The sequence below is a fragment of the Brachionichthys hirsutus genome, chromosome 13 (genome assembly GCF_040956055.1).
Source record: "Brachionichthys hirsutus isolate HB-005 chromosome 13, CSIRO-AGI_Bhir_v1, whole genome shotgun sequence".
In the NCBI taxonomy this organism is placed as follows: Eukaryota; Metazoa; Chordata; class Actinopteri; order Lophiiformes; family Brachionichthyidae; genus Brachionichthys; species Brachionichthys hirsutus.
Window position 1 is genome coordinate 10,194,013 of NC_090909.1, and position 25,223 is coordinate 10,219,235.

At 43.9% G+C, this 25,223-nt stretch overlaps 2 protein-coding genes across 2 annotated transcripts in view; both read left to right on the forward strand.

Annotated features, from left to right (window-relative positions):
* cica (capicua transcriptional repressor a) overlaps positions 1 to 11,002 on the forward strand; it is a 32,179-nt gene extending 21,177 nt beyond the window's left edge. Inside the window, 11 exon segments of the mRNA XM_068747031.1 lie at positions 268 to 1,120; positions 1,480 to 1,622; positions 2,222 to 2,382; positions 3,573 to 3,816; positions 4,455 to 4,770; positions 5,067 to 5,245; positions 5,658 to 5,788; positions 7,074 to 7,237; positions 7,471 to 7,605; positions 7,683 to 7,808; positions 8,012 to 11,002. Of these exon segments, the coding sequence (XP_068603132.1) occupies positions 268 to 1,120; positions 1,480 to 1,622; positions 2,222 to 2,382; positions 3,573 to 3,816; positions 4,455 to 4,770; positions 5,067 to 5,245; positions 5,658 to 5,788; positions 7,074 to 7,237; positions 7,471 to 7,605; positions 7,683 to 7,808; positions 8,012 to 8,274 (2,715 nt within the window). The 3' untranslated portion in view covers positions 8,275 to 11,002.
* Positions 11,003 to 12,681: 1,679 nt separating this feature from the next.
* gsk3aa (glycogen synthase kinase 3 alpha a) lies at positions 12,682 to 21,315 on the forward strand. Its single transcript, XM_068746994.1, has 11 exons — positions 12,682 to 12,987; positions 16,404 to 16,489; positions 17,586 to 17,687; positions 18,416 to 18,499; positions 18,984 to 19,094; positions 19,263 to 19,393; positions 19,643 to 19,847; positions 20,086 to 20,181; positions 20,284 to 20,470; positions 20,555 to 20,632; positions 21,254 to 21,315. Exons 1-11 carry the CDS (start codon positions 12,834 to 12,836, stop codon positions 21,313 to 21,315), a joined length of 1,296 nt encoding a protein of 431 aa, XP_068603095.1. The 5' UTR covers positions 12,682 to 12,833.
* The last annotated feature ends 3,908 nt before the right edge of the window (positions 21,316 to 25,223 follow it).

Sequence of the window (25,223 nt, forward strand, 5' to 3'; positions counted from 1 at the left end):
GAAATATAAAGGAATAGATATAAACCTTTTATTCAGTTCTTGTATCTGACTTGTATATAGTCTCTCTGTCAACAAATAAAGTTTAAAAACCGTGTCCAGCCAAGCCCAGGTTAGTTACAGAGTGTCTTAATAATGCCACTAAAGCACCAATTGTTACAAAATGATCAGAGATCACTGAGGGTTGAGAAACCTTGCTGTTTGTGAGGAAGAGAACTTGAAATCTTAACTTCCGTGCTCTTCATCTCTCCATCTTTCTCTCCCCTCCAGCATGGCTTCAAGCCAGTGGCTCCATCCTCTCTCTCCTCTTCCTCTCCCTCCATCCCTCACACCGATTCCACTGCAGCTAAAGGGGACGGAGGAGGAGGAGAAGGAGGTGGTGGTGGCGACGAGAGGCATAGAAGGAGGGCCGCAGACAAAGGCGAGAAGGGAAGTGAAGGAGAATCCGAGGGTGAACAAGTAACGGCGGGAGGAGGAGTGCAGGGCGTCTCCTCTCTGTCCATCGTTGCCTCAGCATCCCACAGCCAGCTCCCCGTCTCTTTGGCCCAGCAGGGTCTGACCCAGGTCCTCAGCACCGCCCGCATGGCACCTACTGTGGTGACCAATGTGGTTCGACCCATTGCCAGCACGCCCACCCCCATCGCCAGCAAATCAGTGGAAGTCGCCCTCAGCTCCCGATCCCAGGACAAGAAGGCCGCTCTCTTTATTGGAGAAGGCGGAGTTCAACAGCTGCCAATCACTGCAGGGGGCGGGTACCTGTCCTCATCCTCTCCTCCTGGTCCAGCCAGTGTCACCCCTTTGGGGGGCGGTGGCATGGTCACTAATCTGGTTCTGGGAGGGTCCTACCCCACTGTGCAGCTCCTCGCCTCGCAGCCCCTGCCACCACATGCACAAACCTCACTTCCTGTCCTCCGGCCTCAGCTCCAACCTGCAGCCGCCACCTCCTCCCTCGCACCCCCCATCGGCCCCAAGCCGCTAGCTCAGGTCCAGTACCTACTGCCTACCGAGAGCCCCTCCTCCCCACAACTCAACCACCAGCAAATGTTCTCCCTTCCCGCCAGTCCTGCTCTGGTCAATGGCGTGCACTCAGGGGCGGAGGTCAGAGTCAGCCCTGGGACCAGAGGTGAGACAGAAAAACAACTATTGGCTGCAAGAAACAAACAGCTAAACCATTCAAGACATTTTGTGTTGCTTTCTCTTTGCAGTAGTTTTATTTTTATTATTTATCGTCTTAAAAAGAAGCATTGAATATGTATTTAATTGGCTTACATAAACAGGAAATGAGTGATTGACGTTAAAAACGCTGTAGACTCGAGGACTCGCCGCCCACCAACGACTTAACCACGCTCTCCTCAATGGACTCGAGTAGCAGCACATTGTTCCCGTGTGTCTACACCCTCCCATCACTCCTGATGTGGATTCACCTTCCACGTTTTTGCTTGATCAATCTGTCTCTGTCTTTCTCACTCTCTCTCTCTCTAGTCCAAACCCAGTCGCCGGTCTTGCAGAGCAAGATGTTAGTTCCCATGGCAACAGTGAGAACAGGGTCTACTCCTCCTCATCCTTCCATTTCTCTGGTTGCTCCACCTCTTCCTGTGCCGAATGGCCCGGCATCAGCAAACAAGGTAAGAACGTCGACAACACCTACCTGCTGTCATGTGATGAGGTCATGAGACATCGGCCCTGGGCCGCAACCGCTGTCCTTGTTTTGTTGCTCTTATGTGGAGCAACACATCTATGGAATATTCACTACGAGAAGCACCATCTAGAAGCTGGTCTTTTTCAAACCTTTGGCAAATAAAGGTTAAAGCCAAATATCAGCTTGGGCTGCGACTGCAGAATGTTTACCACCAGGTGTGACTCAACCACTCTGGAGTGAAACGCAACAAGAACCCAAGAAAGAGCGTTTGGTGCTACCGCAGTCCAGACAACTGTGACGCATTGTGCTTTTGGAATTCCTCTGTTTGACATTTGTTTTGCTAAATACAGACATGAAGTTATCAGATTTAAGTAAGGCTTCTACAATCGTGCTTTTAATAATGCAGTTAATTTATGAATCGGTAAAAATGAAATGTAAAATGTATCAATAATCATTGCAAGTTGCTCCACTGCTGTGCTGCATTTTATTCCAAAGGCATGGAATGATGTAAATCGTTGATGCTTTGAACACCTTAGCTATTTGTTGGTGAGAAAATCCTTCTGTGAATGTCCCCTCTCCCCAAAGATTATCCAGATTGCTCCCATACCTGTCGTTCAGACCAACGTTCATCCAAATGGCGCAGCAACAATTCATCCTGGGAGCCCCTTTCCTGTTTCCATGGCAACAGTGATGGCTCCTGGTGCCGTGCCCCCACAAACCGTGCTTCTGACCACTCCGCCCACCAGGTCACTAACACGGGCCTCGCACCTGACAGACAGCAGCACTTTTACACTTAAGCTTGCCAGAGTTCCTTGTGAGATGCGGGGATGCTAACAGTTATTGATTTGAGACAGGCCATAAGGTTAATTGTTCCTGAGGTGCAGCAACTGCAGATAAAGAAACACTTTTTGATGCGCCTTCACCATATTGAGTGATGTGAACTATGACTCTGGCTTTATACTCTTGAAATGTAATTTTCTCATGTTTTCAAAACGAACGCAAGAATGAAAATATAGTTACCTCCGCCAACGCGGAGGTTATGTAATCACCGCCGCTGGCTTGTTTGTTAGTCCGGCTTTCAGAAAGTTAACTCAAAACGTTACAGACGGATCTTGCTGAAGTTTTCAGGGAATGTTGGTAATGTTGCCAGCTACAGATTATTACATTCTGGTGATGGTCCAGAAGGGATCGTGGATTATGGATCGCTTTGGATTGTTTGTTAACATTGCAGTAAATGCAGCTTCAAAATTTGTTCCTCAATATCTTGGTTGATTATGGACCGATGTTTATGGAATTTGACACAGTCATGTAGGGTGGGGGTCTCTACCTCACCGCCGAATTTCATCTGGATGTGATCCAGCTTCAGGTCAGGAAATAAATATTCAATTCAATTTTATTTCTATAGCGCCAGATCACAACAGAAAGTTATCTCAAGGCACTTTATAGGTGTAGCAGGGAAAGACAGAACCCAACTTGACACACAAGATCAAGCACTTTGGCAACAGAGGCAAGGAAAAACTTCCCTTTAACAGGCAGAAACCTTGGACAGAACCTAAGGCTCATAGTAATTACATTTACATCTGTATTTCATTTCTTCAATTTTATATTTGCTTATAATATTTGTTTCATTGCAGAAATGACTTTTTTTTTTTTTTTTTACAACTTTTACAACGGTTTTATGCTCGTGATTTTCTTTAAGTTGAATAATCAGTTGGTTATAATATAATAACCATTGTCTAAAATGCTATACTTCTGTTTTTTTTCTTCTCTATGAACGTAAACTGAATATATTTAGATTAATTATATTTGACATTATTTATAAAAAAAAATAAAAATCTGTATAATATTCCAAACTTACGAATATCCACTGCTGACTGAGCCGTAAGCTCAGGTGATTTGTAGAATTAATCTGATCCTCCTCACTCCTCCCCTGTAGGATCACGTATGTCCAGTCTGGTCCAGGTGTTACGACAGCAGCGCCCCAACAGTCCACACCGGCCCCGGGCCCGGCCTATCTCCCATCGTCTCTGGCCACCCTTGGCTTTACTGCCATCGCCCCAGCTGGACAAACACAGGTCCAGCCCATAGTTGGGAAACCACCACTGCTAGCCCCAGCTCCGCCCCTCAGGTGTCAGTCACACACCCCTCCAGGTCAGGCCTCAGGAACCACAGGTCATCAGGTAAGGGCGGGAGGGAACTGTGTTTGCACCTCTGAGCCATTGCCATTAAGAACATTAGAAAACTGAAATCAAAAAGAAGTTAATAGCGCTCAAGGAGTGACATATTATACACATATTTTTTTCCTTTTTTGTCCGTGTTACTTTCCCAGTGTTATTCAAATAATCTTTTGTGGACTAAACACAAAAAAATGGAAGATGTGGTTGGCAACAGGAATCCAATATATGTTTTGCCAAATTCAGTTAATGCCGCTCATAGCTCGCTAGCTGGAGGCATACTGAAGACACTCTGGTGCTTGTGCTCAGCCTCGGCTCTTAAACTGAGAAGCAAGTGGAAGCAGAAAATACCATGAAAGCCAATTTGGAATAAATATGTTTTAAAGTCTTCTGTGAGGGACTCTGAACCTCCCGGCGGGGGGTTAGGGTTACAATAAAACCACAATGATAGCTTTTAATGATTGGTGAACACAAACTTTAAATAACTACTCGAACACTGTTAAATCATTTCCTTGCATGTCGTAGAGTCATTTGCAGAGTTAACAGGTGTCTCCACAAGAAGTACTAGCATTGATTTATGTAGCATTGTTACACAGCAATCAAAACAAAGAAAAGCTTCACACTCTTTCTTTCTTCTTCATCAGGTACTAACTGCCATTTATCCTGCACCAAGCGTTGCACTAGCAGCTGGCATGGTGTCTGTGACGACGGTGCCTCCAGCAGCGGCAGCTCCAGCCCACAATGTTAGAACTCCTTCTTCTCCATTGGCGACGGGGATGCAGGGATCGGTGGTGGCGACGTCTCAGCCTGACGTGGAAGTGGAGCCGAAGGGAGCCCTGAAGCGGGAAGGACAGTCGGACAGCCAGCCCGAGGACGGAGGATCGTTGCTGTCCAGCTGTGCTCCCAGCTCATCGGCGTCCACCTCTATGCTTAATGCCGCAGCAGGCCATGCTCCACCAGGTTTGTTACGTTTCATGTGGGGTTTCACGATGCAGTTCTATGCCTGACAACACAAAAGTGTCATTTCGGGTTTTTTCTGGACTTGTTGTGTTTCATGATCATAACATGTTTTCCAAATTGTCCAACATAGGATTTGATGTCTCTGTACATTGGTAGGCAATATTGCTGTAGAACCAGATTGTTTTTCGGGGAATGTTTCCATTTAAATAGAGTGTAACACACAGGCTGACAGTTCTAGCCTAGAAAGAAATGGAGGAATTAATATGAGACTATTTGTAAATAAAAATCTGTTTCAGTAATAAAAAAAGAAGACATCTGTCTGCACATCAAAGAAGAAAATCAGATCGAGGGACAAAGTAACGAGACACAAAAGGAGATGGACAGAGCGCGAGAGAGGGGGATGAAGGAGAACTATGAAAAGAAGGGCAGCAGAGAGACAGACAGAGATGTGGACCGCATGGGTGACATCAAAGAGGTGAGAAAAACAAACTTCCCAATCCCCTCATCTATTCTGATTAAAGGATTTGAGAGGCCTTTTCAAATTGTTTTATCGGGGTGTTTTTTTTAATCTCTTCTCTTAGAAGGCCAGTTCACTGAGTCCAGTTTCACATTTTGTAGGTGTTTTTTAAATATTTCTCCCTGTTGAGTTGGTTTGAAGTTTGCTGCTCTTGAAACATTACAGAGATAGATGAAATGCTAACAATCGGTTCTCCATATCCTAACAAACATCTTTTTAGAAGTAGAGCAATGACTAGAATTGAACTAACTTCCTCTCAACATACACAGGTCACATGACTCTGACTTAATCTACAGGAAGTCAGAATAAAGGATTATAGTGGTTGCTCTTTTAATCCTGTTCACCAGTCCTTCTCTCACTTTCTTCCTAGGCTGGACCATATTCCCCACCTCCACCACCCTCATGTTTGGATCCTGCTCCCCCTGCAGAGCGAGATCCCCCCGCAAAAAAGGCCAAGTTCAGACCCCCACCCCTCAAAAAGACACCTGATTCTCTCGACAAGTAAGTGGGGACAGTACGCGTGCTGGAAGAGTTAGGGTTGGCATTATTAACACGAGTTCTTGCTTTTTTTTAATGCTCCCAACAAAGCGGCCTTACAGTGTTATGTAGGATCAAACAAAGTTCCAACCTGATCTTCCAGAGACTGTAGGTTAGTCTTTATTGTGCTCTTCATCAAAAAGCATCAAACAAAACCAAGCTGCTCCCAGGAGGACACCGCCAAATTGAACAAAGAGGACTCCTTATACCTTTCCTAAAAAACAATACCCACAATCACAAGACTAGTAATAACTGCATGTCGACGGCTCGGAGGGGTTTCTGCACAGACAAACTCACAGGTGTCCCGCTGATAGCTTAGGACATGGCTGCCATGTGTGGCCATCCGCCCTAACTCTGTTGGCTAAAAAGAGACGCGCTGTATCTTAGGCTGGATCGTCTGACATTGTTTTATTTGCTTCTCTCCAAGATGCATAAATTAAAAAAAATATATAAAAGTAAATAATGTGTTTTATTTCTCTCAATTTTAACATCCAGCAATCTTGTAGACATAATTTGAACATAGGCTGAAACGGAATGACTCATCATTTTAACATTAATGTCATGTCCATCTGTCTGTATGGCTATACTCTTTCTGCTTCTCCTCAAAACAATCTAGAATTTCACCCAAGCATTTTTATGGCTGTAAATTTGCACATCTCACTGTCGGTATCTTCAATTGGATTATTTTTAAATTAAACATGAGTGGATATTTGGACATACGGGGCATGTCATGGTGGCATCTGTGTTCTTTAGCACAAATTTTCTAGATATACTTAGTTATATTTAGTCATATAATAACATATCTGGGTGGACGTTATGTCAAAAAGCACCTCGTAGTCTCAGAATGTGCCAAATGGCATGAAAATGGTATTATCTCATAAAGAGAAATAAAAAGTGAATGAAAACTTGTTTTTAATTCTTGGCTTCGCTTCTTATTGCAGGACAGGCTTGCTTCTCTTATCATAATTTATCTTCTGAACTTTTTTAACTATGACAGGAGGCATCTTGAGAGAAGCAGCACCCTGGAGGGACACGTCTATTGACTGGACTTAACATTTCTTTATTTGACACACAGTGGGGCCTAACTCCATTTTGTTTGTTTGTGTTTTAATGAATGTGAGTAAAAGGATCGCTCAGGCTTCATGTTTTGCATTAAGACAGTGAGGGTGAAGCCTCAGGCATGAGGAAGGCAGCTCGATTGCTTGCCGTTTTAATCATTGTATTAATGCTCTGTGTTGGTCGTGTGCAGGAAACACAGCAGTTTGAGCACAGAGATGAACTTTCAGGAGCGTTTAGCTGAGCTTCCAGAGTTTAAGCCAGGGGAAGTCCTGCCTTCACCCACCCTGCAGTGTTTGGCCACCTCGCCAAGAGCCATCCTGGGAAGCTACCGCAGGAAGAGACGGAACTCCACTGGTGAGACGACAGATGGAAACCTAACAAAGTTAATTCTGAAGAAAGACTACAAATGAAAAAAAATCATTCCAAATTTAAAATGGTTTCAAACATCAACATGTTATTTAGGATGGTTCGATCAAATTTATATTTGTTCTGGCTGATTTCTAACGTTCATAGTGCCCTACTGCGCTAACTTGTCATCTCTTCCTACATGTCCCTGTTTGTCCTCATCCCTTTTTATCCACATGCAGAGCTGGAGATGACAGCAGAAGACCCCGGCTCCCCGAGGAGGAAGACTCGTCGTCTCTCCAGCTGCAGTTCAGAGCCCAACACCCCGAAGAGCGCTGCCAAGTGTGATGGAGACATCTTCACGTTTGATAGAACAGGTGTGGCAGCTAACATTAGATGTCACTTCTGCTTGAGGTATATGAAAAGTCATATGGTGCACTCCTCGTTCTCACAGGTGCAGAGGGAGGAGACCTCCCCGGAGATCTGGACAGGGTTCCTTGCTCATCTTTGCGTAGGACTCTGGATCAGCGCCGGGCCCTGGTCATGCAACTCTTTCAGGAACATGGCTTTTTTCCGTCAGGTAAAACAAAACACCTGCAGAGAAAAGCACTTTATGGCACAATTTTTTGTGTTGTGACGTACTTAAAACGGTGTTGGATAAGCTGAATAACGGAGAATCTTCACCGACATAGTGACAGCATTATATGTATAAATATTGTCCATAATACGTTGTAATATGTGATGTTATTCTGCCTCATTGTTATCCCCCCCCCCCCCCCCTAGCTCAGGCCACTGCTGCCTTCCAGGCACGCTACTCAGACACCTTCCCAACCAAGGTGTGTCTGCAGCTGAAGATTCGCGAAGTGCGTCAGAAGATCATGCAGACCGCCACGCCCGGAACCCTCGAGCTCGGAGGGTTCTATGAAGCCAACCCTGCCCTATCCCAAAGTTCCTCTTACAATCAGTCAACCAGGGAGGACAGAGGGACAGAGCAGCCAGGAGACATAGGCCGGAGCCCAGAGGAGCCGAGGAGTGAAGGATCCTAAACCAGCGAGTGAAATATCAAGGAGAAAAACAAAAGAGAGAGGAGTGTGTCATCCCTGCAGAATGTTTTTTTTATTCGACTCCAGCAGGATCGGGTCAAATGGCACTTATCTTCGGTTTGTTTGATCAGACATTTAAAAAAAAAAGAAGCCTCAAAACTGGACAAATCACATGCAAGTCCTGATGAGTCAAGTGCTTCTTGTAGTATCCCCCCCCCCCCGTATCCAAAATATTCAGTGAGCACTTTGCCCAGGTCTGCTGTCAGCACATTTGTACAGTAGTTATTACAAGCTCTGGTACACAATCTATCTCTCTGGCAGACACACACAAACCATGTTGCATATATAATATCCAGAATGCACATGATGACACACACACAAACACACACACACTAAATCAGACTGTTACTCGTGGTTGGCAGCCCCTTGGAAATTCCGCCAAGTACCACGACACATAGAAGCACTTATCGTGCCGATGCAGTTCGCTGTCGCCCGCCAGCCCCCAGATGCCACTGACCCGACCACCTCCTCACGCCATCCACTCCCCAACACAGTGGTCGGGGCACAAATACAACCCCAATGACCTCCACTTATATTCCACAGCCCCTCAATGCTGCAAGACAGACAGCACACACACACACACACACACAGTACAATCAGACACACACAGCGCATGGACATGTCTGTGCAGTGTGAGCGCTCATTCACAAACAGTCTGACCAAGCCATTGGCCTGCACAGCCTTCAGTGGTTGCAGCGAGGAGAGGAACTGAAAGCATGAAATCTGTTCACGCTTGAAAAACAAAGCAGGAGCGAGAGTAAAGTGTGACCAATCTTTGCACCTTTAGTTATTGCCATTATGAAAGGCTGACTCCTCATTGGCAGGAGCTGATTATATACAGTATGTCTGTATGTCTGTTGGGTTGCCCTCCCCAACACATGTGTGATGAGGCACGGTAAAGATATTATGTGAACTGACTAATGGTTGTGAGGCTTTGAAGATTCAACAATTTCGACACCGACCGGCTCCCAGAGAAAAGAAAAAAGACAGACAGAGAAACTGGAGGATATTCAGCAGACGGAAAAATCATATTCAAACCATCGGAAGACAGATGGTTACGCTGAACGAAGACATCATCGCGGGAAAAAGTAGAATTTTAACCAAACTGAATCTCCCAGTGGATATAATGTTGCTTTCTCTCGTTATTGTTGCAGTGAAAATAACCAGTTTTAATGTGGCCTGTTATTCTCTTGTGGCTCTATTGTGTTTCTTCTCCAGCAAAAAAAAAAGCAAAAAAAAATCTTTGGACACAAAAGGGTACAAAAATCAGCCGGTGTCCCCCTACAACCGTCTTTAATCGTACATGGGATGGTTCTCACCCTGCTTCCCTACTCTACCATTTTCCACCAGACCCAGAAATGGGGGACCAGGGGTGTTTGTCGTTTTATAAAACGCAGAAATCAGGTGTTTGCACATTTTGTGTGGTCTCTCATCTGAGACCGCTGCAAGTAAAATCAGGAAAGTATTGTTTTTAGAGCGTGTTTTAGTAGAAAAAACAATAACCTTGTATGTTATCAACAACATTTTCCTCCCTTTGCCCTCCCTGCTTTCTCTTTCCTTTCAGCTCAGTCCTCTGCTCCTGACTTTACCTCATGCATCTCCCTTGAGATTGTTGTGTGAAGTGTTGTTAGAAAGTGCCCTTAAGCACTGGTCCCGGATCAAGCGCTATGTAGCTCAGGATGGCTCTGGTAAGGGTTAGTTCAGGGAAAGCAGATCCTAGACCAGCCCTGGAGGGCAGTCTTTGGAGCCCTCCCCTTCTTCCCCCTTTCTTTTCGACACTTTATCATTTCCCATCAAATGGTGCAATAGGACATTTTATTTTATTTTTGTAAAATGGATGGGTTATTATTTTTTTGGGGGGAAGGCTCTGTGCCATAGATATAAATCGGTGCGCAAATGAGCTGTTGTGACCTTTAACTGGTTAAAAAACTAAACAGGAAAAAAGAATCACAATTATTGTCATTGTTGAAAAGCTAGAGGGTATAACTTACTAAAAGTCAAAGACAATTTTTGAATAGCACTTTTTTGCTCTTTGCTTCCTTAGTGAAGAGTTGGGTAGTTATTATTATGGGTATCTCTTTTGTTTCTCAGTAAACAGCTGGATGTCTGAAAAAATATATACCGGTATTTCCATATATGTGCATTTAGGACTGTGTGTGTGCGTGTGTGTGTGTGTGTGTGTGTTTTGGCACATGCAGACAGTGACTTATCACAACCAGCCTGTTCTTGCTCCACACAGCAACTTTATCAATAGTATATTTTTCATTGTATTCTACTTTCTTCTCTAGAGGCAGTATTTTTATAGTCACAATGACTATTTTCTCGCATCTTGACTGTTATCAAATCCACTTGATTCAGGATATATATGAAATATATATTCAGGATATACAACATATATGCACACAGGTAATAGAAGATTTTGTGTTAGGGCTGTAATGTATGTGCAATCACATGCACACGTGCACACACCCACACAGACATATGTGCATACACACATATGTGTGCGTGTACACTGTATGATTGTGCTTAAAATAAATTGTCCTTACTTTGGAGAAGGAATTTTAGGATGAGCAAAGTGAGTGTTATCTCATAAGCAGGCATGTTGACCATGTGCAATATTTCTAAACGACAACAAAAACTAAATATTGAAAATATTAAAGATCTAACACAATGTCTTATATCCTTGAATTTATTTCACATTTCCCTCGTGTTTGATAAGTTTTGAATGTTTTACTAAATTTTATATTTAATTCAACAGTTTACAGAAAGTGTCAAATGACTTGCTATCCTTCTGATTTATGGTATTTCCTACTCTGACTCTATTCTTTCCAAAATGATAATGGAGAGACAAATGTATAGTTGACACAAAATAATCTTCACTTGATTTTATATAACTTTGGCTGTATACTACAAGAGGGATCTGAAACTTCACCCAACAACACAAATTCCCAAAAAGCTTGGAACATACAGCACGCACTGCTCCATCTGATCTTCATCAGGTATCTCAATGTTAAAATAGTTTAATCCTTTCAGATTCAGGCCATAATGAGTGAGATGTGGGTTAAATCAAAGGGAACTGAAAAGAACTTTGATCAGTTGCTCAGAAGTGTCACGCATGATACTTCAATATGTGGTCATGAAGATACTTTGTAATATTTGTAATAATTTGAGTGGAGCACTGCTGCTAATAGAATTTCCCTCTGGGATCAATAAAGTATTCTGATTCTGATAATATCACTGATTATACCAAATAATATTAAAATGTTGAATAGCTATTGTTACTGTTAGTATAATTTTGCAAGCAGTAAATGAATTAGTATCTGTCAGAAGCAACAAAATATCCCCATACTTTACAAGTTAGTAAGTTAGTTAGTTTAGTAGGTTAGTAAATAACCTAAAAGAAAAAGGTGTTGGGCAACTTACCTTTAGCAGGTTACAAGTAATAGTTATGTATTTTTATCTGAGGAAAGATACAAATGCTAAGTATATATATATTATCTATACATATTGATATAATGCCATAGTGATCCATGCCTTCGTCACTCCCAGAATCGACTACTGCAATAGCATTCTCTATGTACTACCATCAACAACCCTACATAAACTGCAATACATTCAAAACTCCGCTGCTCGCCTCCTTACCCACACCCGCTCCCGTGAACACATCACCCCCGGTCCTTAAAAACCTTCATTGGCTCCCGGTCCCCCAACGCATACAGTTCAAAGTCCTCCTCATCACTTTCAAAGTTCTCCATAATCTGCCCCCCCCCCTACCTCACAGATCTGCTCCACCATCACACCCCATCTTGTTCCCTCCGCTCCACAGACGCCAACCTCCTCTCCCTCCCCTGTAGGACCAAGCTCTGAACCTGGGGCGATAGAGCCTTCTCCATTGCTGCACCCACACTTTGGAACACATTGCCACAACTGCTACGAGCCTGCCCGGATCTAAATTCAGTTAAAAAAGATCTCAAAACGTATCTGTTTGACATTGCTTTTACTGTATAATTTCACTGTTGGAATTTTTATTGACTGCTTAAACCGTGTTCACTTTTAATGTATTATTTTACTGTTTGAATTTTATTGATTCTATATCCGTGTTCACATTTTTATTGTTTGTATTTTTTGTTTTACTTTATTGTTTTTACTATGTACACTGTAAAGCGTCTTTGAGTTCTAAGAAAAGCGCTATATAAATAAAATATATTATTACTATTATTATTATTATTATTATTATAATGACCATCTTTGAGAAATTTCAAATTTGTAGTTTTGTAAAACCTGGGCATCAAACCAGCAACTACAACTACAACTCCCAGGTGGCATTGCGAGAGGTCTGTTTCTAGGTGTCTAGCAACAGCTATCAACTCAGACTGCCGGAGGCAACGAGAACGCTATTTTCCGCTGTCTTTCCAAGGTTATTCGCTGATGTGTCTTGGTAATTAATAGGCGCTTGGCTGAAAATACCGGAAAAAAAATAACCCTGAACCCGACACGGAGATATGAGCGGCAGCGGGCGGCCCAGGCCCAGCTCGTTTGCTGAGCCGCCAGGCGTGCCAGGAACCGCCGCTGCTGTGGGGAGCAGCACAGGAAAGTCCGGGGTCCTGCAGGCCTCTGGTAGCAGCTCATCTGGATGCTCGAATCTCAAGCTTTCAAGTAAGTTTGTGTTAGTTAGCTATCCGATAACTTTCTGTGTTTTTAAGTCGTACAGTGTGTCAAAGCCCAGCGGAAAGTCTCTCCGGTGTAGCGGTAACCTCAAATGCTAACGTTAGCCACTTGTTCGGTGTGTGGCGAGTTCTCCGTTTAGATCACGCCGGCTGATTGTCGTCGCTTTGCTCGTGTCAAACCAGGCAGCTGTTTGGTCGTTTGTAGTTGTCGTAACATCAGCTGCATGAATGGAATATTAGATTTACCCACGCTAAGTCGAAATATCAGGACGTGTTTTATTTCATTGTGAGGAATTAATTTGTCTTCGTCGTTCTTCGTGGCCAAGCTAAGACTCAAATATGAACTGAGCATCGAGCGCTGCATTCGTGGTTCCTTTATGGGCGTCGTCCGGAGTGCGGCATCAAAAGTTTCCATTTCTCCAAGGTCACCTGTGGGGCAAAGGCTGAAGCTGGGTGGCCGACGCTCGGAAGAGACAAGTGATGCTCATCCAGCACAGGAACTGGACTGACCGCAGGTGTCCTCTGTCTGCCAAGGAGTTATCAGATGCTCCTGTATCCTCGCAGTGGCAGGTGTACACAGAGATCTGTATCCTCGTAGTGGCAGGTTTAAGCAGGGATCTGTATCCTCGTAGTGGCAGGTGTACGCAGAGATCTGTATCCTCGCAGTGGCAGGTGTACGCAGAGATCTGTATCCTCGTAGTGGCAGGTGTACGCAGAGATCTGTATCCTCGCAGTGGCAGGTTTAAGCAGAGATCTGTATCCTTGTAGTGGCATGTTTAAGCAGAGATCTGTATCCTCGTAGTGGCAGGTTTAAGCAGAGATCTGTATCCTCGTAGTGGCAGGTTTAAGCAGGGATCTGCATCCTTGTAGTGGCAGGTTTAAGCAGAGGTCTGTATCCTTGTAGTGGTAGGTTTAAGCAGAGATCTGTATCCTTGTAGTGGCATGTTTAAGCAGAGATCTGTATCCTCGTAGTGGCAGGTTTAAGCAGAGATCTGTATCCTCGTAGTGGCAGGTTTAAGCAGAGATCTGTATCCTCGTGGTGGCAGGTGTACGCAGAGATCTGTATCCTTGCAGTGGCAGGTGTACGCAGAGATCTGTATCCTCGTAGTGGCAGGTGTACGCAGAGATCTGTATCCTCGCAGTGGCAGGTGTACGCAGAGATCTGTATCCTCGTAGTGGCAGGTGTACGCAGAGATCTGTATCCTTGTAGTGGCATGTTTAAGCAGAGATCTGTATCCTTGTAGTGGCATGTTTAAGCAGAGATCTGTATCCTTGTAGTGGCATGTTTAAGCAGAGATCTGTATCCTCGTAGTGGCATGTTTAAGCAGAGATCTGTATCCTCGTGGTGGCAGGTGCAAGCAGAGATCTGTATCCTCGTAGTGGCAGGTTTAAGCAGAGATCTGTATCCTCGTGGTGGCAGGTGTACGCAGAGATCTGTATCCTCGCAGTGGCAGGTGTACGCAGAGATCTGTATCCTCGTAGTGGCAGGTGTACGCAGAGATCTGTATCCTCGTAGTGGCAGGTGTACGCAGAGATCTGTATCCTCGTAGTGGCAGGTGTACGCAGAGATCTGTATCCTCGTAGTGGCAGGTGTACGCAGAGATCTGTATCCTCGCAGTGGCAGGTTTAAGCAGAGATCTGTATCCTCGCAGTGGCAGGTTTAAGCAGAGATCTGTATCCTTGTAGTGGCAGGTTTAAGCAGAGATCTGTATCCTCGTAGTGGCATGTTTAAGCAGAGATCTGTATCCTCGTAGTGGCAGGTGCAAGCAGAGATCTGTATCCTCGTAGTGGCATGTTTAAGCAGAGATCTGTATCCTCGTGGTGGCAGGTGCAAGCAGAGATCTGTATCCTCGTAGTGGCATGTTTAAGCAGAGATCTGTATCCTCGTGGTGGCAGGTGCAAGCAGAGATCTGTATCCTCGTAGTGGCATGTTTAAGCAGAGATCTGTATCCTCGTAGTGGCAGGTTTAAGCAGAGATCTGTATCCTCGTAGTGGCATGTTTAAGCAGAGATCTGTATCCTCGTGGTGGCAGGTGCAAGCAGAGATCTGTATCCTCGTAGTGGCATGTTTAAGCAGAGATCTGTATCCTCGTGGTGGCAGGTGCAAGCAGAGATCTGTATCCTCGTAGTGGCATGTTTAAGCAGAGATCTGTATCCTCGTAGTGGCAGGTTTAAGCAGAGATCTGTATCCTCGTAGTGGCAGGTTTAAGCAGAGATCTGTATCCTCGTGGTGGCAGGTGCAAGCAGAGATCTGTATCCTCGTGGTGGCAGGTGCAAGCAGAGATCTGTATCCTCGTAGTGGCAGGTTTAAGCAGAGATCTGTATCCTCGTAGTGGCAGGTGTACGCCATCACCAAAGTGCTTGATCTTATATGACAAATGTAAAGTAAATGTGGCTTTTATAATAAAAGTCATGAAAGTTAAGTGGTAGCTTGTACTTTGTACAATTGTTGTTGTAAAAGTATGTGGTTATTTTCTATATTGATTGTGTTAACTGTTTGTCACCTTGTTGGCACACTTCTAATGACATTTATGTGCTGAGACTGCTCGTGGCAGAGAGTAGCTAAGTGATGTGTGCTTGACTGGTGAGAGACGACAGCACTAATCAAATCTTACCACATGGCAACATTATAAAGGCAGTGTCCTGTGTGTGGGGAAGCAATCGCTACACATTTATTTCTAGTAGTCGCTCATTTTTGTAGGGCTGATGTATCATTTCTCATGTCCACTTTGAAGATTTAACGCCACTACTAAAAAAAAATGTAAGTGCTTTAATTGTATTCTTCTATTTTTGTGGTAAGACTTTTCACACCACAACCTATTTTAGCCTTCCTCCCTTTGTGCTGGCTTGTATGTCGCTGACCGGTACACTGGATAAGACAAACTCATTCTTGTTAAGAGGACTGTTGTCAATTGGAGAGAAAGGGAAAAGAAAATGGTTGGCCTAACTTTGGGTCCATTCTTAGTCGTGTTAGTCGGCGTCCAGAATATTAAGTATTCTATTACTTCCCTTATCTTTTGAGGCTTCTTGAAGGTAACATCCATTAACTCGACTGACCTTAATAACCTAAATACTCAACTTTCTCTTCAGTGATGAGACAGACTGGCTGGGGCGAGTGTCCAGAGTATCAGTGGCATTATTTTGGGAACATTGTGACGTGACTCTGTAACATTACTTCTTGTTGGTGGGAATGCGACTGACTTTAATCCTTGTAGAGCATTCCGAGTTGAAGCACAAGAAAGCAAATAAGAGCTTACATCATGATCTACATGGTTCAAGAGATGTAGCTTTGGAAACGTTGTTAAAATATTCTTGCCCATATTACAGAGGTACAGTGACTAAATCCTACCACTATATTCATGTATTTTCTCACCTCTTCTTGGTCATGTTTCGGTTTGTTTCTTAGGAGACAGTGGAAAGGTGACAACGGTTGTGGCCACACCAGGTCAGGGACCGGACCGTCCACAGGAAGTATCTTACACTGACATAAAGGTATCAAAGCGAAATTCAAACGGCATCATCATATGAGGTTCTGAATTTGAAATAGAAATATCCTATGATGTATTGAATAATAATCCCTGAAATATAGCTGACTGAGGTTGATATGATTGTCGCTCATTGACATAATGGTATGACCAGATGCAGAGAGTTCTGGTCCTCTATCGCCTGCTTCCTGTTAGCTGCTCAGTTTCTCATCTGATAGCGTGACAAGCTGAGGAAATCTCATGTAGAGGTTGGTGTTGAATGGAGCTACATGACATGTTCATTTGTGTGGTGTCATTTTGTCACTTAGAAGGTTAGTGTATATTTATATTTTCTTAATGAAAACAGAAATATGAGTTTTCAGTGCGGCACCTGAATGTTTAAAAGTCCCCGATGCAGCTTGGCTACTTTCTTGCTTTGCTGTAATATATATGACTGTAATAGTGAATTCTGCTGTGTGTTTGAGTTCCTCGTTGACAACAATGATAATGACATTTAACAAAACTCACTGAAGAAAAATGGTGAATGAAAATGTCAGTGTGTTTACGAAAAAATCACGTCATAATCTTGCAGCTGATAAAGGATAAAAAAAACAAATTATCTTAACTTTCCTTCTGGCTATTCTCATTTATCAGTAACTGAAATGTAACCTGGGCACAAATGAGCCAGTTGAAGGGTGTCCTTGGTGTTTGGAAGCCAATGCTGATGCTTATGCTACGTTGCTATACAGGTATCATGGCTGATACTCACTGAATGTATAAATTGCTGAAATCCGAATGACATTTGTGAAAAATTCTGTTCAAACTATAAATGATAAATTAATGAAACATGAAGTACATTTCCATACATTTTTGAAAAGTTGAAAATAATCATCTGGAATGATGTTTCTATCTGAAGGATTAAGGAATTGTTGAAAAGTGTGATTATTTAGGAACCTTTCCCATAACAATGAAATTGATCACAAAGAATAAATTGGGAATATTTCAGAAAGTAAGAAAGATATAAAAAAAAGTCTCAATAGAAGCATAACATTCAAGAAGTTTCCAAACATTTTGACACTTGCAGGAAGTCTCTCTGACTCTTTCTGTATTTGAAACCTTCGCAGGTCATAGGCAATGGATCGTTTGGTGTGGTGTACCAAGCTCGCCTCATCGACAGCCAGGAGATGGTGGCCATCAAAAAGGTCCTGCAGGATAAGAGGTTCAAGGTAGGCCCATCATCCTTCACGTTCGTCGTCTGTTTTTAAAATGTACTTTCATCTTATGATCTTTAATTTCTTTAGTTACTCGTCGTGACGGTGTTCCCTCTGTTCAAACACCTCCTCTGTGTCCTGTTGTACAGGGGTCCCCAACCTTTTTCCTGCCACGGACCGGTTTCATGCCGGAGACAATTAATAAAAAAAATAAATGAATGTAAACCTTGTATTATGCACTTGTAATAACTATTATTGCTATAACACGTGCATTTGTGGAAGTCGTGGTCCTCACTAATTCCTTCTGTCCTTCATGCTCACGTTTTCAGATTTTGAATCCAGGGTTCTTGTTCTCCATGTGTTGAAGCCGTTTTTAAGGCTTTATTGTTACGTTTTCTAGCTTGTCTCCACATGTCATGCAGAGTGGACTTGGTACACGAGTCACCTGTAGATAGAGCCATATATTGAGAAGCTTTCTTTTCTTGGAGGTCGTCGGCTCCTCTTCCGCTCCTCAGTCGACCTTTTCCTCTTCTGCTCTCCAAAGACGTTTGTTTTTTAATTCATTTTTTGACAGTTTACTGGCTTCTTTTTTATTTTTTACGTGACGCGACCGAGAAGGTTCACGGGTGAACGTTACATCGGAGAAAATCCGGTTGCTTTTCAAAATAAAAGTGGCTTGTACTGATGTTCGGATTACGTTCATGATATCTAACGTGCACTCATGTGTTACCTTGTCGATGTAGAATCGTGAACTTCAGATCATGAGGAAGCTGGATCACTGCAACATTGTCAGACTACGGTACTTCTTCTACTCCAGCGGAGAGAAGGTATAGTCCATTTTTATCTGGACGTCTATTTGTAATCATTTTCCTTTAGGGCACATTTTACACGCACCTTTCTAAAGTTAGATTTTAAGTTTAACCACGTCGTTATAGAGCCCGTCTCACACTTGATCAATAGCAGATCATAGCCTTCTTCTACAACGCTTATCCATATTGAATCTGTTCAGTTAGAAATTGCTCCGAGTGGTTGTTCCCCTTAAAGTGAATCAATTCCCTGAGAAGAAAAACAGAATTGAGAAAACCGGAGGTCATGAGGCCGCAAACAGAAGACTTCTCTTTTGTTTTCAGACTGATTGTTTAAACACATTCTCATGCTGAAGCTGTCTAACTTCTGTTAAAGAGTGATGATGATTTGTCCTCATCTACTGTTATAGAGAATTATTTCCACTCACACAAGCATAGAGACGTGTTCGTCGGCTTCGCGGTGTGTCACACAAAGATTTGTCTCTGCGTGTCGTGTGTTGTACAGAAAGATGAAGTGTATCTCAATCTGGTGCTAGACTTCGTCCCCGAGACAGTCTACAGGGTCGCCCGGCATTTTAACAAGGCTAAGAGCATCATTCCTGTCATATATGTGAAGGTAAGTCTTTCTAAAATGACTTTAGTTGAAGTCTTGGGAACGGACTGTTCCTAAAAGTCTCACCAGACGGAATCGTTAATGGGACTTGGCTATGTTGTCTAGTTGTTGTTTATTTTCAACAGTGTAATAAGCTTATCTTGTGTTGAGCATTTCGTTCGCCCTCCTCAGGTGTACATGTACCAGTTGTTTCGCAGTCTGGCTTACATCCATTCCCAAGGCGTGTGCCACAGAGACATCAAACCCCAGAACCTGCTCGTGGATCCAGAAACCGCCGTCCTCAAGCTGTGTGACTTCGGCAGGTGAGCTGGATAAGGAGAAGGAATTCTCTCTCTCGGCACTTTAACGACAGTAACGGTCGACAAAACAAATAGAATGAACATCCACACCTTTAACTTTGGGGAAAACTCAGGATTACATGTCCTCCAAGCTGCAGCGATGGTCATGTTTAGCCACAAGCTAGCCACACGACCAAACAGTAGCCCAATGGTGGCTCTGAGAGACTGACTGCATGCGGATCCTGTCCATCACACTGTTTTGTGTTTCCCTAGCGCCAAGCAGCTGGTCCGTGGAGAACCCAACGTGTCGTATATCTGCTCCCGGTATTATCGCGCCCCCGAGCTCATCTTTGGGGCCACCGACTACACGGCAAACATTGACATCTGGTCAGCGGGCTGCGTTCTGGCTGAACTGCTGCTCGGACAACCCATTTTCCCCGGCGACAGCGGCGTGGACCAGCTGGTAGAGATTATCAAGGTGGGCGTCTCCATCAGGCGTCTGTGCGCTGCCGAAATGTTGCAGTTTTTCCCACGTGTTCCTAAACTGATCATTGGGCTGCTTGATCTTCTTGTATCCTCCTGAGACCCAGCCCGTTAGCGTTAGACATGCTAACGGGCTGGGTCTCAGGAGGATAGTTGAGGTTTTTGTGTCAGTATATTAACTTGGAGTGTGCTCATCCAGTATTTGTCTCATACGTCTCTAACACTACTTTCAGGTGTTGGGAACCCCGACGAGGGAACAAATCCGAGAGATGAACCCAAATTACACCGAATTCAAGTTCCCTCAGATCAAGGCCCATCCCTGGACCAAGGTGCGTAAAGAGCAGAGGACAAACGCAGCAGGACGGCACAATGTTGAGTTCATTTTTAACAGATACGCGGCCTTAAATTAAAACGCTCTTTTCCCCCCTCAGGTGTTTAAACCTCGCACTCCACCAGAAGCCATCACTCTCTGCTCCCGTCTGCTGGAGTACACGCCGGCGTCCCGGTTCTCTCCTTTAGAAGCCTGTTCACATGCCTTCTTTGATGAGCTGCGTCAGCCGAACACACGCCTACCCAGCGGCCGGGACTTGCCTATGCTCTTCAACTTCAGCTCCACAGGTAGAAACAGATTCCATCGTGGTTCGGCTACAGCATTGATTTCTGACCCCTCAAGGAGTAAAAGCTTCGTCTTTTGTTTTGCAGAGCTGTCGATCCAGCCCCAGCTGAACGCCGCCCTCATCCCTCCTCACGCTCGCTCTCATACAGTCGCCTCCGCTCACGGTGGGAAACTCTAAGTTTACTGGTGCGACGGAGTTTATGTTTAGCTGAGAGTACCGTCCACTTTAATGTATCGTCATGTGTGCTTCATACCAATTAGCTTTTCATTTATTACAAATAATAATTTTGCAGCCACATGCTAATCTGCTAACTGTTTTAATTCTCGATTGGTAAGTGCAGCAACACAAATAAAGAAATTCTGATGCTCCACACCCCAACAATCACAAAGAGTAAGTTTCAAGTTTAAAATTGCTTTTGGATCCTTGTAGATTCCACAGCAAATATCAGATGTAGCATATTAATGAGTTAAAATACTAACAGTGATTTTGCTTTGAAACAGAATACTACATAATATACTGGAGCTAAGGGTTCTGTAACCATAACCTTGATTGTTCAGCCCAGGGAGCCCAGTGTGGATCAAATCATGGTGCAGTGGGGTTTTGACACCAGATGGCAGTATCCTGTCTGACAAAGAACCGTTTTTACTTCAGAATAAAGACGCGTTGATTTGATGAGACACTGAGGTTGAAGCGTTTCACCTGAGCTCACGCATCTCCTGTCGAGGCTGATGGTGAAACGGTTGTTTCGTATTTACACTGTCTCCTCTCCTCTTCTGTCCTTCAGATGTTACCGGTTCAGACTCGTCTCAACACAGTTCAGTACCAGGATCTCTCAACAGCATCTGAAGCAGCTGGTCGCCGGCCTGTCTCGCCCTTACCTCATAGATACGCTCGCTCTACTGCTCTCCATGCTGTTCGCTCTCTTCTTAGATGATCAGCAATTCCAGTGAACAAACAATCGTCGTTTAGCTGCCAGGTTTGAAACTAGAGCAGATGTTTGCAGCACCGAAAAATGACGCTGCTGCTCGGGTAGCCTGTGGAGGTTCAATAGTGGGGGCTGGTCCTCTGTAGAAACCTTTTTTTAATCAACATTTCTTTCTTTGTCTTTGTTTGTGGTTATTTATTTACAACGCATCATGTGATCACACCTTTTATCTTAGGTTTATTTTTTATATTCTCTTCTGCATTCCTCTTAATACGCGTTGACCTGCACACTGCCCGACCAAAACTGGCCCCAAATAGGTCATCAAGATTAAAAAAAATACAAATAAAAAAATGATTCTACTCAGGAAAGATTCTGAAGTCATCCTGCTATTTTAACACTCCTGCCTCCTGTTTTTAGAATAATCATCGTCTTGCTAGCTTGCCTGCTTGTGGGGCCGGTGGAGCAGAGTACTCTCATCAGCACCAAGTAGTGACTAGCCCCCCCCCCCCCCCCCCCCCCCATGACTCATTTTCAGTGGCTGCATTCATTCAGAGGGGGCGTCTCATCCATCTATTCTAGAGCGTTCCGCCCAATGAAAGGCTCTGCGTTCCTCTCGTCCGTTCACACTGTTGTGTAATTATTGTGAGTTTTATTATTCTCCTGCCTTTATTTATTTATGTATTTATTTTACCGAGGAACGACAGGGTTCTGTACTTCTAGGAGAGAGAGTTGTGTCTGAATCACCCAGAGGACTTTTGGTTTTTCTTGTCTCCCTTTTCATTCATCGCCTAAATATTTCTCTTCCAGCTGTGAAGAAAGTGTAAAATGCTCAGCCAAAGCAGATAATGGGCTCCTCCAGAACCAGAACCTGAAGCTTTCAGAACCTCGCAGAGTAAAGTGGTTGTTGTGTAACTAGAAGTGCAGTGTGCTCCTTGTACTGTTCTACCAGCTCATCTCAGAAACTGACACTTGAACTATAGTAAAGAAATTGTGTAGCTGCCTCTAAACAGTTTGTCTTTGTTTGTTAGAAGGTGTCAGACAGTTACCCGGACGGTTACCCGGACGGTTACCCGGACGGTTACCCGGACGGTTATCCGGGCAGTTACCCGGGCAGTTACCCGGGCAGTTAATCATCTTTTTTTCTGATGCCAGCCTTCACAACAAAACTAAACCCGTAACTGAGCGGTTTAAGAGGATGAAGTCATGATGTGGAGTTCATGACGACTTGGATAGCTCTGGGCTCTTTTAAAATCTCACTTAAAAAAAAAAAAGGCATTAATTTTAAGATAAGTATATAAACATGGTAAATGTGGTTACTTGGTGGCTCCTTTTTTTTGGCATATATTCATTTGGAATATAATTTGGTGCTTTTTCCAATTTCGAAGCATCGTTTTAGCATTGAATATTTTAAATGTCTCTTTAATAAGAGTCCCTTGACTAATATTTGCAGATTAAATGTAAATGCTGTCTCGTCGGAAAGTCACTTCCCCTTCAGCAGAAAGAGACTTTCTATACTTATTGTGTTTGGTTGAGAACTGGATTACAGGAACGTCAGTCTGATGTTGAGGCTCCTAAATCTGGTGTTTGGTAGAGCTGATGTGAACACGAGCTAATCTTACAAATGAAACGGACTGGCGTGCTCCGTCTTTTCCGGGATGATTTTTATTACACCGTGTGATGAAGAAGACGACCTTGGTTAGGCTTTGTTGTGTGGGTCAGAGAAGTCTTCATGTCCACAACCGACCGTAATCCAACACATTTCTATCAGTCTGTGCAGACAACGTTTTTAGTATAGTCTGGTTTTTAGTATTTGATGCTGGTACACATGCCTCTGCCTGCTGTTTGTGGCTGCAGCCATGTCTGTTTTGAACCTTTGTTGATAGAAGTGATGAGCTCTGGTGAGCCCTGATGCTTTTTACCCCCCCCCCCCCCCCCCCCCACTGTTTACATTGACTTATAAAGAGAGAGGAGAGCATTTTGACGTTCCCTTTCCTCCCAGCTGCTGCTTTGAGTTTCAGACTGTGCCATCCCTGTGGGCTGCTGCCGACCTCGCTCTGCTTCAGCCGGCATGTTTGATTAGTAACTCTTCAGGGTGCGTCGCACTCGGCGCGGTCGGGCTTTCTGTGGCCGTGAAACGGAGTTGAAAAACTTTATTTCCTCTTTCACGCCCTCTGACAAAATTCATTAATCTCCCCCCGTCACGCCAATGAAGCAGTCAGGTTGTGCATTTTTTGTAAATTATTTTTTCACAACTCAAAATGTAAATACTGCAAAGGAAAAGCAAACCGGCCTCCTGCTCCTGTTTGTCGATGATCTTTCTCTCTCTTTCTCTGTGCTGTGATCCAGTGAGGGTTAGCTGTAGCCGTTTACGTCCTCACTGGCCTGTCCTGCCTCTTACGTTGTCTGTTGGGCAATGAAGATTTACAGGGTTCTGTTCCAGCTTGTCCTCTCCAGGTTCAGTTTTGGAAAATGGGTTCAGCTGAAGATGAGCTGGGCTTTGAAACCTAGAAGTCTTAGGCGTGTTGTTTAGATGTCTGAGCAGAGCACCCTGAGTGTGATCTCTCCAGCCTGTGTATAAACACCAGTTTCTATTTTACTTTATACATCAGAAGTTTCCTTTCCTGTGAAGCACCTTAAAGGCAGTAGCTGACGTTCTTTGCTGGTGAGACTGGATCTACAGGGAATTTCTCCCATCTCATTTTGGACCAGAACTCTGTTCATGTGTTGACAGGTCACACAAAATGTACTTACTGTTCAGTATTGAGAAAAATGTCGTAGTTTCAGGTCACTGGCATCTTCACAGGAAGTGCTTTGTGTGACTTACTTAATCTCATACATGCTTAGGGTGCCTAGAAGTCACAGGATGTCCAGCTACTACTCGACATGGGTGTGTTGTCGCTGCGTTCGTGTTTGTGGACAGGAAACCTTTAGAAAAAGACCGTTTGAACTGATTCTTATGAGTTATGCTTTTAATTCCTTTGACGGTTCAGCTATGTGCTAATATTACCTCCCTTGTTTTAACTGAAGGAGAATCTTGCGTCTCTTTAAGTTATTGTTTGACCTTTATTTAATTGAACCTCGGTATATTGTCCTGGTGCATTCTGATGGAGAAAGAGAGAGAAACGGACCCGTCTGTCTCTGTCCTGTGTATATGATATGGACTCATTTACTGTAATAAAGTGATGAAACTGTGTTTGCATTGTTTCTATTTCAAGCTGGTTCCTAGTGAGATATGGAGTGTTATCAAACAGGAGCTGGAACTCATGTCGATATTCAATTTATACCTCCAGAAGTGAGCAGCATTCAAAAGAAAACGATGCACATTCTGAACACTCCTGGTATCAGTTTGTTCTTTACAAATGATTTGTTGGTGCTGGATAGTTTTTCACCGAACATTTAAAGCCCCTCGTAGAGTACCTGGAAAACAACAAAGATGAAAATGGCTGAAACAGCAGCAGCAGTAAAATGGAGTGCGTTTGTGTAAATGAGAAGGTCCCAGGGGGAACCGTGAAGTTACAAGCAAAAGACGTAAAGAAGGTCGAGTACTTCAGGTACCTCGGGTCAACAGTGCAGAGGGATGGAGAGAATGTGGAATGGAGGTGGAGAATCGTGTGCAGGCAGGCTGGAACGGGGGGAGGAAAGTATCAGGTGTGCTCTGTGATAGGAGAGAGTCAGCGAGGATGAAGGGAAAGGTCTACAAGACAGTGGTGAGGACATGATGGACGGCTTAGAGACAGTGGTGAGGACAGACATGATGGACGGCTCAGAGACACTGAGGAAAAGACAGGAGGAGGAGCATGTCATTACTGAGATAGATGACATGCTAACG